At 38.9% G+C, this 14,828-nt stretch overlaps 1 protein-coding gene across 1 annotated transcript in view; it reads left to right on the top strand.

Moving 5' to 3' along the window:
* Positions 1-11,887: 11,887 nt before the first annotated feature.
* Positions 11,888-14,828, top strand: part of GATB (glutamyl-tRNA(Gln) amidotransferase, subunit B) — a 47,558-nt gene continuing 44,617 nt past the window's right edge. The window contains exons 1-4 of the mRNA XM_009995980.1: positions 11,888-11,915; positions 12,582-12,980; positions 13,165-13,399; positions 14,675-14,825. Coding sequence (XP_009994282.1) covers positions 11,888-11,915; positions 12,582-12,980; positions 13,165-13,399; positions 14,675-14,825 — 813 coding nt within the window. The remainder of the gene's footprint in view (positions 11,916-12,581; positions 12,981-13,164; positions 13,400-14,674; positions 14,826-14,828) is intronic.

Genomic DNA, 14,828 nt, shown 5'->3' with positions numbered 1-14,828 from the left:
CTCTTTCCTAAGGAACTTCCCTAAAGGCCCATATAATATATACACATTTCAACAAACTGTATTTCCTTTGCTGACTGCATTTTCTCTCCATTTTCATTCCAGCCTAGCTGAATGGGTTGTCAACCACTGTTTGGCAAGCCCCGAATTGTCCCAATATATAAATTAGACTCCCCCTCACTTAAATACCCCAGAGAGCGTTTTTTCCTGCATTAAAATCATTGTACCACCCATAACACGGACAATTATTCCAGTCCCAAGTGTTTGTCTACACTAATGAATATATAACTAATGAAATTAGGATGAAATATCAGTACTGTGACATAAAATAGGAAGTACAATGAGACTACTAAGTTTTACTAATGATGTATTTATGAAATGTGTGAACAAACCCCAAAACTCAAGGCTAAAACATCTTTGATTCTAGACATCAAAACTGGAAATGCAACTCCTTCATTGCCAGCATGCAACACACATGGATTACATGTGTAATAATTGCTGTGCCAAGCCAGTAGCCCAAGCAGGTTGAAGCGCAAGACATCATAACACATCAGGCACTGTATTCGCTTGGTTTATCACCAGGTAGCAAAGCAGGTGCAGCCCATTCATAAAATCCTCTACCCAATGAACAGACTTTCTGGACTGGATATGAGCTTAGACTATGCTAATTTTAAATGGCTGTAACAACACTGTCCCCATTACACCAAGATCTGATTTAAACTAGCATTGATGAAAACCAAGCTTTAACACCAACATCCTGTTTGTTGCCACTGATTACAGGAAGAAAACACTCAGCCATGTCTGCACTTTGCCCACACACAGAACTGCTAAAAAGCAATCTGATTTCCATTATAACTTAGAAGAGCTTCAAGTTAGTTTTAAATTATATTCTAATGCACTGATACTTAAACAGTTTTTCTGGAGCCCTGCATTACCTACGCTTGAGGGACATTAAAAATGCTTTATTTCTTCAACCAATACCTTACCACTTCTTCAGCTTTCTCACACCAACTTTGGGAGAAGCTGCTTAAGACTGTATTATCTGAACATGTTTTTCTACCTGAAGAGTCCTCACAGGTTTTATGTTCTTTCAAAGACCACCCCATAATATATTTTTTTTCACTGTTAATGCTATTGTCACTGAAATTCAGGCCACAGCAGTTCTGTTTGCTGCATTGCTGTCCTCAGAATGGAGTTAAGGGAAGCTTTCTTTCTTCAGCTAGGGATAATTAAATTTAAACTGGTGTTTGCATTATTAGTCAGCAGTTATCACATTATCTGCACCAAAACAGAGGTCAACACAGGTGTATCCTGGAACACTGAGCAGTTATTTTCTCACATACAAGCAATGATGCCAGAGGGAACAATGTGAACCTGAACCCAGACCTACTGTAACTGTGCTGAAAAAATGTAAAAACAATTCTGTAAAATCTAAGTGGAAGATTTATATTACTATTATCCTCTAGATAATTCCACAGTTGGATATGAAAGCCTATATATAAAGTGATTCTCAGCCATCTCTTACAAAACTAATCTCGGAGAAACAGTCCAAGACAAATACTGAAGGTCAGATTTTTTTGTTTAATAAGTAGGTAGATAAATAGCACTAGACAAGCTATGTTTAGGAAGCCTAGGTCAACAGTACTTAAATAGCAGTGTGTGGGATGAACACAGAAGCCTTAGAAGAGACCAGGTTTCTTGGCATCCTGTGCTACTTGTTAAGTTATAGTGGAAGGTCTTCTCAGAAGCTCTGCATTCTGGAGAAAAGCTACATAGAGCCAGGGAAAAAGTATCACTGCTGCTTACAGAGTACATTGCTGGGTGGCACTAGTGAAACTTGCCGTTAAATCTGTTTGGCTCATCTGTCAATCATAAAAATTCAAGTTCAACACTTCTAATTATCTTTCCTAACATGTTCTTCAGGCCTACCTCTCCTCTCATGTTAGTGACTTCCAGACATGCAAGGGAAAGCTAGGCTTGTATTGTGTTCAAGCAAGCATTAATGAAGAGGTGCAAAACAGATACAAAATAATCCAAATATGTATTTGGGATGACACAGCTAGATCTCTAGATGGCAAGAAGGAAGGAGGAGAGAAGGTCCAAAAGCATTCGTCTAGGTTTTCTGTCACATCTGTGATGAACATGCTTCTCTCTCTCTTTCTCCCTCCTCAGAGGGATTTAGAATAGCAACCTATAAACTTCTGTGTCAGCAGCAAAGAACCAGAAAGGTTCAGCTAGACTGACCTGCTCCTATTCCCACCAGAAGCATTTCTGTGCAAGTGAGAAACAGGATAGATGACAGAGAGGAAATACTAGCTACCACCACTATCATACATCTTGCTGAATTCACCTTAGTAATGTTAGGGCAGATCATGTAAATTAACTGCCCAGGCCCTAGTGAGCTTGGTCCCTTGAGTTTTCAGTTTGGTATAATCACTAGTTTGAGTAATTGTGTGGCAGCTCCCTAATCCTGCTCTGTTCGCTCTGGGGATAAGCACTGGATACTAATTTTTTAAAGTTCATTTTAAAAGCATCTGGAGACCAAAGTCCATCTTTGATGCATATTATTAGTCCATTCCTAAAAAGCAAACATCTGACTGATTGAAGCAGACTACAGATGCCCTTTCACTTATAAAATAATCACAGTATGTTCCTTACTTGGTTTACTTCCACTTCTATCAACAGCAAGGAATCAACAGCTTCCATTATCAATTGAAGTTACCCAGTGCCATCCTGGGATCTCAAATATTTGATACTCCATACTTCATATTTACTTTCTAACTTTGATATAGAGTTAGTAGTATTGTCCAATTCTAAGGTACATTTTGGTATTTGTTATTTCATTTGAAGTCCCAGCTTTGGGAGTCTGGCAGCTTCATGAAAAAACACACCTCTAAGTTTTATTTTATATTGGTAATAAAAACGAGTTTAAGGAAAAACTAAGAATACAAATCTTAACAGAAAAAAATAGAAGCCAAGTAATTAAAAACACAAACTACTACTTCAAAAAAGAAAAACAAAACCACAAGAAGTCACACACCTCTTGATCTACATTCTCTCCCTCAACAACAATATCAACAATTGATATTGTTGTGATATCAATTAAGGACTCAAACTCTCAAAGCTAAGAACTGCCCTTTCAATGAATTCACATAGCATGGATTTGGATCCACACTTAAGTGTGCAACAGAAATTCAAGCCTGACCATCTAAGTGAACACAGCCACACTGTGAAGAAATAAGCTATGAATGAATACTAGGCTGATTAGGGGTCTTGAGAACAGGCCTTATGATGAGAGGCTGAGGGAGCTGGGAGGCACCATCCCTGGAGGTGTTAAAAAAAAGGGGTAGATGTGGTGTTTCATAAGATGGTTTAGTGGTTAGGGGCTGTAGGGTGGATGGTTGAACTTGATCTTGAAGATCTTTTCCAACCTTGATGATTCTATGATAATATTTTAATTGGACACTTGCAACATTAACTGGTCAAAAGTAGTTACTCTATACATGATCAAACTGGAAATGTTCAATATCAACTACAATTAAAAATAGTATTTAAGCATTCCTTGGCCTTTGAAAGATACGTATTCACAATGTGCTGCTTATTTACTCTGCTACTTATATGCATTTCCAAATGTCTCAAACACTATTTGGTACAAAGAGATAACAAATTCATTTTGTGTTCATTTCTGAAGAGGTTAGCAGATGCATTTACTATATTCTTCATGGATATTTTCTTATCCTTTCTTCTTAAGTTACAATAAAATCAGCCTGACTAAATATAAGTCTTTGCTTTCAGTGTGTAACAATAAAAAATGGATTTTTAAATGAAACAGATGGAGACTGGGAGATATTTAGTTATTTGGAAAGATCAAGTAAACATTATCACAAGCAGGACTGTAATTACAAGACTTGAAAATTTGCACAGGAACTACCATGGAAGGTAGTTTGCTCCTTTTCATTGAAGGCATAAGCTGTTTTGCCTTACCAAACACTACATACACGTACTTGCAATATATTATGCCCAGACCTGCACATTTCAGAGCACAGCTTGTTGTGCTGCTCTTGTGCTTCAAGTCTTTCAATCATTAAGAGTGCCAGTGGTATTATTTGCTTTAATATCTGTCCATTTGCTTTGTGGCTTTTTTTCCCCCCCCCCCAATTAATGCTTAAATCCACATTTCAGAACATTGTAAGAAATCAACAGGCATGCTTTGGAGAAGGGGACTCCAAGAGGAAGTTAAATCTCTTCCTTTCAGGACCTAAAAGAAACTGAGTTTTTTATGACTCATATAGTAGTAATAAAATGCTCCCTGAACTATACAGCTCCTATGCAGTACCATGAGATAGCAAATCATAATTGAATAAAATCTCTTTATACAAAGATGTATTTCTTCAATTCATGCATAAGGCAGCTGTATATCTATTTAAAAACCGATATACTCACTGAATTTCCAGAAGAACAAAGAAAGCAGGAATCCAAAGCATGCTGTTGAGGCCAGGTACATCATGTAGCCTTCCAATACACAGCTGCTACTGCATACCTGGCCTAGCAAAAACTGTTATTTTGTGCATTCACTCAAAACATATGAATTGTCTAGTGACTTGATAGAGTATCACTTCTCATACTGATACTACCCTGATGAGAAAAGCCTCCTACGCAGCTACGTATGTATTGTCTTAATCTACAAGGGAGCAGAAAATGACGCAAGAGACCGAAAGAATTGTCACAACAAAAGCCAGCAAGGCATTCATATGCCTTTACCAATACTTAGGGCACTAGAGTAAGCATCAGGAGAGAGAAAATACTGCTAGAGTAGATAGAAAGCTGTGCTACCAGACTGCAAGTGGTAGTACATAGAGAGGAAAGAGAAGGGCATATGGCAAAGCTGGAAGGCTTGGTCCCAAAAGCCCCTTAGGCAAAGGCATTATTGCCATTATCTAACACATGGTATAACTTATGGTTTTGCCTTAGCTGCAGCTTTGGGGCCAATCCTGAACTCTTACTGAAGTCCCCAAAAGTTTAGTTGAACAAGGTCTGTAAAAGCACCTTTCTGACACAGTCAAAGCACACTGTGCTGTTGCTGGCTTGTACCAAATTCCTTGTACAAGCTGCTATACTGGAGAAGGCAAGGAGAAAAATACGAGAAAACGTGAACTTCAAATATCATCCAATTTATTAAAAGCTAATGAGCCATTGCCCTTACATGCAAAGCACACATCACCTCTTACATTCTGTCTTCAGACTGCAATTTCCTAATCAGTTACTGAAGCACCTCCATCCCAAAGCAGTTACCAATTTATTGGTTAATAAAAGTTTCTACAAAGAGAACTTCCCTTCCATAATTGGTTAAGGAGTAAATCAGAGATTATGTAAAAAAAAGCAACCAACCTAACTCCCAAAAAACCCCAGCAATTATTTTCCTTACCTTTAAAATAAAATTCTACTATCAATATATTTTATACATTGGCATACAGCTCTTGTCCAGAAGACTGCACAATTATTCATACTTCTTCTGAAGAAAAAAAATAGAAAACAGAAGCTCTGTGATATGATGTTTACAAAAAGTCCACCTCAAAAGTGTTGAATGGGGCCAAGTTATCCCATGATCAGCCAGGTCACAATTTCAAAATAAAAAGGTTATAGGGAGACAGCTTACATGAAATAAGCTGCTGTTACTGGTGGACAGCAGTTCACACCAGTCAGCATGAACTCATGATGGCAAAGAAAGGCCAAGGATAGAATAAACAACACAAGATTAAATACTTGCTTCAACATAGTTAGCAGTCCTTGCCACGAGGACACTAGATACACAAGTAACAAAACAGCAAATACATTTGTGCTGTTTCTGTGTGCTCTGCCCTGTCTTGTACCTGAAGGCACTCATTTCTCCAGGTTGTCACTATATGACTGTTTACAAGCTCTCAGTTAATGCCTGTGACTAATACACTATCTTCACCAAGTCTATAGAGAAATCACAACTAGGATTCAAAAGCAGTGAGCCTTTCTCAGTCTGCAGAAGAAAAAGAACAACCACAGCATCCCTTCATCTAACCTGCTAAATAGTGGTACTTAATTCCTTCTGTATTTCACTCAGCATTTTGGCATACAAGTATTTGGCATTTATACAGGAATAAGTATCATTTAAACTGAGAGATGGATGAGTAATTTCAAGGGCACAGTCATCTCTTCCCACTCTCAGGAGGAATAATGTTCACACGTTTTTTAGTTCACTACAAAAAAAATTACCAAACACACAGGTATGGCATAATTACAGTACAGAGAGGAAAACAACAAACACACACTATAAACACTCTTGTCACTTATTAAAAAAAAGCAAAACATGAATCAGACTTTGCTTCAAATGCCACAGGCACTGTGCAAGGATGAGGACAGTAGTGCAACTATACAAGTAGTATTTTTTTTTTTCTTTAAAAATCATATTCCAGAGCAAAAACATTATATACAGTAGGATAAGGGTTTCAGCCTGTGTTCTTCAAGCCCACTTGGGTGATGCATAATGCAAGGTAAGATGCATACATTTGAAGACAGGGAATATACAAACCACTTTGAAAATAAATAACCTCTTATAAATCAATCCTAAATAAGCAAAAGTCTTTGCTGTTTCCTAGAAAAAAGGTGAGACAGGGCTGTCTCACTTCAGGATCTGGAACCTTATTCAAAGTTTTGAGCATCTATTTACCTGCAGTATTTTCCCTCTTGTCCTTCAATTACATTTCTGCTGTGCTTTTAATGCAGTAATTAAATCACAAAGTTCCATCTGGTCAACAGTTTTAGTTCACATCCTATTGCTTCATACCATTAAAAACAACTCCTAGCACTAAAAACAACAAAGGCAGCCCCTATAAGCACTATACTAAGGCTCTGGATATAGTTTTCTTATAAAGAAATCCCTTTCTGATATTAGCACCTTGACAGAATTTAACACTTGAGATCATCTTTAAATTGGTTTTGATAAAAAAATTTTATACTATTGTCATTATTATAACTAGCTTACTCCAAGCACTAAGTTGCTTAACAACTCTTTCAAATAATTCCATCACTTCATTAATGACAAAGAAGTCAATAACAATTGAAGGTTTTGTTATTAATTATTATTAATGCCATCTCTTAGTCAGGGAAAACACTTTTATACATATTTCTGATCTGACTGTTCAACTAAAACTTTTGTTTAACAAATTTAGCAGATCTTTGTGTCTATTTTTTCTGGGGTAGGGCTGTCAGCTGGAGTCCTGTAACTGAGTATATGAAACTGAAGATGTAAATTATTTAAAAGGGTATCAGAACAGACAATCTATACCTCAAGTGCAGTTTGGAATGTATAGTCTGTCTAAAACTAAATACTTTGACAAGCATCAAGACTATGTCAGAATAGAGGTAGAGACAACAGATTAGAATTTAGTCTTATACTTCGTACAATAGCATTTTGCTCCTCCCCTTAGCCTGGGGTCAAGTGAGAAAGTTTTTGCTCGAGTACTGGTCATGTGAAACCATACACTGCTGAAATCTTATATCCCTGAGCTTAAATATAAATTCATAGACAGACTGCAACAAGAGTTGTGGCTCTTAATTTAGGAAGTAACAGGCCTCAGACTTAATGCAGCTCTTTGAAATTTCAGTTGAAGATTATAAACAGGAGAAAACGGAATATGCAAAAATGCAATACAAAAAGTAATAAAACAGAGGAATGAAAATGAAAAAGCAAACCTGCTTTTCCCCCTATGCTCCTATAGTAAAGAACAAGGAAGGATAAAGTGAAAACCATAATTGGTTTTCAGATCTGCTTTCTTGCAGATGCCTACACAAGTAGAAAGAACATTATAGTAAATTTTAGATCAGCTGAAACATTATCAATCACTTTCTTCTGCATGCTTCATCACCAACAGGACACACAACATTCATACAATAAGGTTATAGACTCTTTTCTCACTTACAAACTTCGGCCTAGTCTCTGCTATTTCCCCGATGTATTTCTTAGTGCTTGAAAGACATACTATAAAAGAAAACCACCACTACATATTTCTTATAGATTGAGCTGTATCTAAATACAAAACTGTCTTGATTCCTGAATTACACCTCCAGCATTTAGAAAACATTGTATATTATAACAGGCCCAAAACAAAAGAAGCGATCACCCTTGGAAGTAAATCATACTGATTTCCAACTAAAAGAAGTTTATCCCTAGGTAACTGGAAATCATACCAAAGGTAGCATAGGCTCAAAATGTGAATTTTCTAATAATTTACTCAAGATACAACACCTGTATGGGAGTAATATACTAGGAAAACCTCTTACACCTATAAAAGCTGAACGTCACACTGGAGAAACAAGAGTTTAATTTATTAAACAATAGGACTAGCCATAATACTTACTGTGGCATAATGTTAGTGACAACAAACTCCCTAAAACACTCAAGAAAACCAGTCATAAGGCTTCCCAGCTATAATAAGCCCAGTAACAACTTTGCTTCCAACTAAGTGTCCCAAGCCATCAGCAGCCTACTATGTACCGAAGTGCTAGTTTATAGGATTGCCAACACCTGATTCAAATCACAGGTGCAGCCACCTGCTGATTGCAGCACTCCAGGCAAGATATGCCATGTGAAAACCAGTACAAGGGTATCTCATGGCTGAATCGCTGATACAGGTTCTCTCTTACTACACAGCCTCTGAGGAACTGTGAATTCACCTTCCACAATAATATCAGTATCTGCATGTTACTTTTATATTTCCATTACAGTTTCTAGAAATCGCTTGTAAATACATCTTTGTTGTGTTAGCTTTTTCTAGCCAGGTCTGGCCCTTATTTTGCATTAATGAGTAATAACACTTTTATGAAATAAAGTGCTGCTACCTGTTCGTCAATAGAAATTGGTGCCATTTCGTACATGAACACATGTTGACACAAGACCCCTCTCAAACCATGAGACCCTTCATGTTACCCAGTGTGTCACTGTATCCATGCACGCACACATGGTCAGCAGATAATAAAAGGCAGCTCTACTAGCTCCCTAAATACTGTCTTCTGTGGTTAAGAGAAATAACCTTTTCCAATCTGCATGATCAGGTACATTTGGGTTTTTTTTGTATTTGCCATCTCCTGTTATTGGTAGACAGACGAATTGAATCAGTAGTCCAGGCTAAAAATGAATGCCCTTATTAGTTGAAAGTTGTGGAAAAAGAAGAACATTTTTGTCTTTTTTTTTCTCTACAGGTATAAAGGCTTCCCAGGTATACAGAGGATCTTAGGGGCTTAGAAGTTTGAAAACATCCCTTACCATAGTTTGCTTCCAAATGTAACAATCCTTTCCAATACTTTTCCCTGTAGGGCAATGTACAAGTATTTGACAGACTATGGAACTAATCTTCCAAAGTCACACCCTCCACTTCACAATCTAACAGAAGTTGCTGCCTGTTCATTATTTCACATGCTGAAATAAGACACTGCAGACAGCCTGTGAGGTATTTAACAAACACCTCAGCCTGAATACCCCATTCTTTGCTATACCAAAAGATGGTGCACAAAAGAATTAAGTATGCATGCTAAACATAGCTTGCAAGAAAACAGAATTTAGAGCTCAGCCTCTATAAACAAATTCAGAGAGATCTTCATTCAAATAAATGGAACAGACTGCATGGTTATAGCTTAAATTATATGCCGTTGGGTTTTCATCCTCTACAAAATTCCAGTTTACTCTCAGGCATTGCTTAAATTCCTACAGTAACAAGAAACTCAGACTTGAAGCAAATTGTCCCCTGGGTCTACCCTCTCTAGACCGAAGTCTACACAGTTAGGACTGAACTATCATTCTACAAATCTTTATGCAGTGCTGGAGATATTTTCCTATTCCAAGCCACAGCATGATCTATAAACACACTGAAAAGTAAAGGCTGCTGCCCAGGGTATATAAGGACCAATATGTAGCCTTTCCTACCTCAAAGTAAGCTGCTGTGAAAGGCAATTATTCCCTGCTTGTGTCTGATTGATCATCTTCATGTATATGAATGTGTGAACTTTCATTTATTACCTAGTTGGTCCCTGGCATAGGGCTGCAAAGGGAAAGGTCTTTCTAACAGGGTTGTTGTTTTTTGTTTTTGTTTTGTTTTTTTTTTCCCTGGGAGAGGAATTAAAATAGCATTTAGACAACTTAAATAACAAACAATGGCAGTTTCCAATCCTCCTCTCTATGTAAGACAACTCACATAAAGATAAAAAGTTCCAGAGTAATTGTTTGGGATTCAGAAAGTGGATTTCAACCCCTTTGTGTTGTCTATTCTTTTTTAAATAAAATGCAGAGAGGGCAGAAATCTGTGCAATCAAGGCAGAGAAAAGCTTTAAGTAACATTTTAATATTCATAACATTTTAACTTCTTAGTGACTATTTATGAAATCTATTACATCATAAGAATAGGCCTAAAAGAAAGTAATCTGAAACATCATTCTTACACCAGCAAAAACATTTTTGAGCTGTATTAAGAACCTGTCCTCATAGGTGGGCTGAAATGATCTGTCAATCCCTACAAAGTATCAAATAATAAATAAATCCTGAGTTCATAGAGGCCAATTGCTAAAGAAGTATCCTTATTGCAGAAATAATAATCATATACTAAAGCTGCAGCCTGAAATGCCTTCTTCATCACAATACACTGCACAGGCCCCCAGTAAGTCGAAAAGACGATGGTGTTTTCGTCATATGAAAATTATCAAAAGGTCTTACCTATTCCCTTGGCTTAGGGACACTTGTATAGGCTTTACACGAGGTTATCTCATATGTGAAGAGGTTCACAACAGAAGAGGAGAAAGGTCATGCTGATGTTCTGTCTCCACAACATATCCAAGAGGGCCTGTGGCCATTTCTTCTTTACTGGAAAGGAATTTGTCATGGTGACAATTTGATGTACAAAGGATGGATATTCCCCAAGAAAAAGAATGTGACAAACTTATTCAATTAAGCTTTATTGTACAAGTAACTGTAGATTGGTGTCTGGTTCTCTCACCTGGTTCTTCTTATGAAGAGCTTCCAATTAATCTAACTAACTTAAAATATTAATGTATTAGAAAATTAGTGCCATGGAACAACCATTATAAAACTTTTCCTCAGTTGATCTCCCACATGATTCTGAACCATTCAGCATCTCCTATTTGAGACTAGGGAGACAAGAGGGTATAATGGTTGTAAGATACTGTTGTGCTTATGTGCACCACTGTCATCTGCTGGAAGAAATCCGTCTTACTGAAATGTTTGTGATTGATTAGCATCTATTACCAATAGCTGACATAGAACAAGGATAACATAAGCAACAGCTAATGTACATTCCCATTTAAGCTCCACAGGCCTGTGGCTTAGGACAGAAGGTTGTTAATTCTAATGTCTATACAATGTAGCTGTAAACAGCATTTAAGATGTTTGCATATGCCCCAGATAGTGTTCTTTATTACCTTGTATTTGTACAGAAATAACAGCCCCAGGCCCTGCAGAGACTGGACCTTGCTGCTCTACATTCACAGAATTAAGATTCAAGATTGCAACTGCATGGTACTGTATCATTTGATGCCCAACATTTGCAAAATGCCATCTCTGAACATTCACTGCTTGTCCACCATCAAAGCTCTTCTGAAGTTTTTGAAATTTAACGCTGTTTGTTACTGTCAAATCAAGGAGGTCATATGAACTCGTATAAACTGCTTTTACTATGTGCAACGTATCACATTATAATGAATCACAGAATCACTTAGGATGGACAATGTTGCCAATTAAATTGCTAACATATTTCAGAGTAAGACCTCAATCTGGAGGAAGGTAAGCAAGAGAGCTGTGTGTGAGGAGGCCTTGCACCTGCCTGGTAACAGGGCACCATGACACTGAGCCACAATGACCAACAAGGCTGTTCCACAGCAAGGTAAGGGTCAAAAGCCCCATGTTCACCACTATCATTGAATCATAGAACTATTCAGGTTGGGAAAGACCCTTAGGATCACCAAGTCCAACCATCATCCCTACTCTACAAGGTTCTCCCCTAAACCATATCCACCAACACCACATCCAAACGATCCTTAAACACATCCAGGGATGGTGACTCAACCACCTCCCTGGACAGCCTATTCCAGTGTTTAACCACTCTTTCTGTGATTTTTTTTCCCCCTAATATTCAGTCTAAACCTACCCTGTTGCAGCTTGAAGCCATTTCCTCTTGTTCTGTCACTAATTACCGAGGAGACCAGCACCGGCCTCTCTACCGTGACCTTTCAGGTAGTTGTAGAGACTGATGAGGTCTCCCCTCACCCTCCTCTTCCTCAAACTAAACATTGCCAGCTCCTTCAAGCCTTCTTCATCAGATTTATTCTCTAGGCCCTTAGCAGCTTCTTTGCCCTCCCCTGTACTCGCTCCAGCACCTCGATATCTCTCTTGAACTGAGGCGCTCAAAACTGGACGCAACCCTCCAGGTAAGCTGAAGGGAGCCAACTCTCACCGAGCCCCTGGTGAGGGCGGGAGCTCAGCGCCTGCAGCAGGTTCCCCACCACCACCCTGAGGGGCAGCACCTCTCACAGGCCCTTCCCTTGACCAGGGCCTCGGGCGCCACAAGGTCCCGCCGCCTCAGGGGGACGGCGAGGGGGCGGGGTCAGGAAGAGGGGCCGTTTCGAGGCGCCGGGCTTGTGCGGCAGCAGACGTGAGGGGACGGAGCAGGGCGGCTCTAGATACATCTCCCGAGCGCGGGAGGCGCCCGCCTGCGGCCCGCGGTGGCAGCGGCGCCTCCTCGGCGCGTTTGTCTCTCACACGCCCCCAGGCCCTGTCTCCGGAGCTCTTCTCCCTTTGACCCGTTTGGCACGTTTGGCCCTGGTGAAGTTCCTTCGCAGTGCAGGCCAGTCAGCAAGTGTTAGCGCTGACGTGTCCGGAGTGCGAACAGCCAGGGTTGAACCGATTTTGCGAAGGGTTTTTTTTTGTCCGAAGGAAGCTTTTATTTTCGGTGGAGAAACGTGACCCCAGGCCCTGTCTCCGGAGCTCTTCTCCCTTTGACCCGTTTGGCACGTTTGGCCCTGGTGAAGTTCCTTCGCAGTGCAGGCCAGTCAGCAAGTGTTAGCGCTGACGTGTCCGGAGTGCGAACAGCCAGGGTTGAACCGATTTTGCGAAGGGTTTTTTTTTGTCCGAAGGAAGCTTTTATTTTCGGTGGAGAAACGTGAAACTTGACAGCGGGCCCGGAACGGAGCGTCTGGTTCCTGCCGCAACTGAGAGCTGGGAATTGTACAACCTGTCATGTTCTCCTGATGAGGTTCAGGCTTCTCTCTCTCTACAACTGATCACCAGCAGAAAGATGCTGCTGGTTCCTTTAGAGACACAAATGAAAGTAAACCTTGAACAAAAGGTGCAAGAAACTTCAGATTTCCTGTCAGTGTTAGTAGGTGTCTCAGTGTAAACCAGGTGAAGCCTGGTGTTATTTTTAGTGCTATGATACAAAAGGAGTGTGTTTCCAAGAAGTGCAGGAAACACTGAAATAAATTAGCCACCAAAATTAAAAAACCAAAAGCAACTTTTTTTCCTAAACTTTGAGGTATTTTTATGAATAGTTGAAAATACTAAAGAAAAATACTATGTGTCAGTAAAATAAAAGAGTATTCTTTAAGCATCTGAATCTGAATCCTTTATGGTAATATTCCTAAAGCAGCAATATAAGTGGCATCTACATCACTATTTTGGTGTCTGTAGGGATGTCCTCAGCTGTTGGAGGGCAGAACTAAAATCTTGGCAGTGTACTATCTTCAGCTTTGGAAGGAACACTGTACTTGATATATTTCTTTGATGTTTTTCCACAGCTCGCTTATCTCCTATAGCTATCTGGGTACTTATGCTGCTGAAGTATTCTGCCACAGAAATGTGATTTCATCACTGAAATATTATTTGTGCCACTTCATTTGTATAAGGCCAGATAATTACTTACAGAAACTGTCAAGCAATTCATACTGTAAAGGTGACCTTTTTCTCTTGTCCATATAAAGGTTATGGATGTGAGAATTGCAATTACTTTTTAGATTATATGGAGAAGCTTTATTCTGTGGAGTATAGTCAAAGAGCAGTAGCTCTCTGGTTGAAATGATGATTTCTCTATTACCAGATTACTAATGTTTATGCTAATATGCTACTAACACTGCTCTGGAGAGCCACCTTTCCCAGCATGCAAGTGACTAGCTGACAAAGAATACATAATTTATTATGCCACCTGTCTGTTGGAGATTTATCAGGCTACCTGAGAAGTAATTGATATTTATAATGATTTTGTAATTTCATGAGATACCAAATTAGGGTTCATCCAGCATGCAAGATTGCCTCATTAATTTATCTGAGATTTCTCCTGTAAGGAAACATTATAGGTTTCAGATAACTTTATTTTTTTTTTTATGCCATTCTTTTCTATATATAATGAGGACACTTTACCATACAGTCCCCTCCATAGATATTGTAATTTAGTCTCAGTTCTCTAGCATTGCAGCACACCTTTAGCCATTACTCTGTGGATGTATAAACAACGTAATTTAGAGGGTTTTTACAATTTTTGTTAAAAGATTAATGAAAAGTTTTAAATTATTGTATTTTTAGGTGTTTATGCAATTTGATTTAATGTAATCTATATTAAAATTATATTTCCCTTCTCTTCTTTTTTTCCAGCCTTGCTCCATGGGTACCAGTTGTAGGCCTGGAAATTCACGCACAGATCAGCTCCAACTCAAAACTTTTTTCTGGTTCCCAAGTCCAGTTTGCAGCACCTCCTAACTCTTTGGTATCTTTCTTTGATGCTTCTTTACCAGGAACTTTACCAGTA

This window comes from Chaetura pelagica, unplaced genomic scaffold (assembly GCF_000747805.2).
Source record: "Chaetura pelagica isolate M959 unplaced genomic scaffold, ChaPel_1.0 scaffold142, whole genome shotgun sequence".
In the NCBI taxonomy this organism is placed as follows: Eukaryota; Metazoa; Chordata; class Aves; order Apodiformes; family Apodidae; genus Chaetura; species Chaetura pelagica.
Note: the sequence above shows the minus strand (reverse complement) of the source record. Positions and strands in the feature narration are given on the sequence as shown.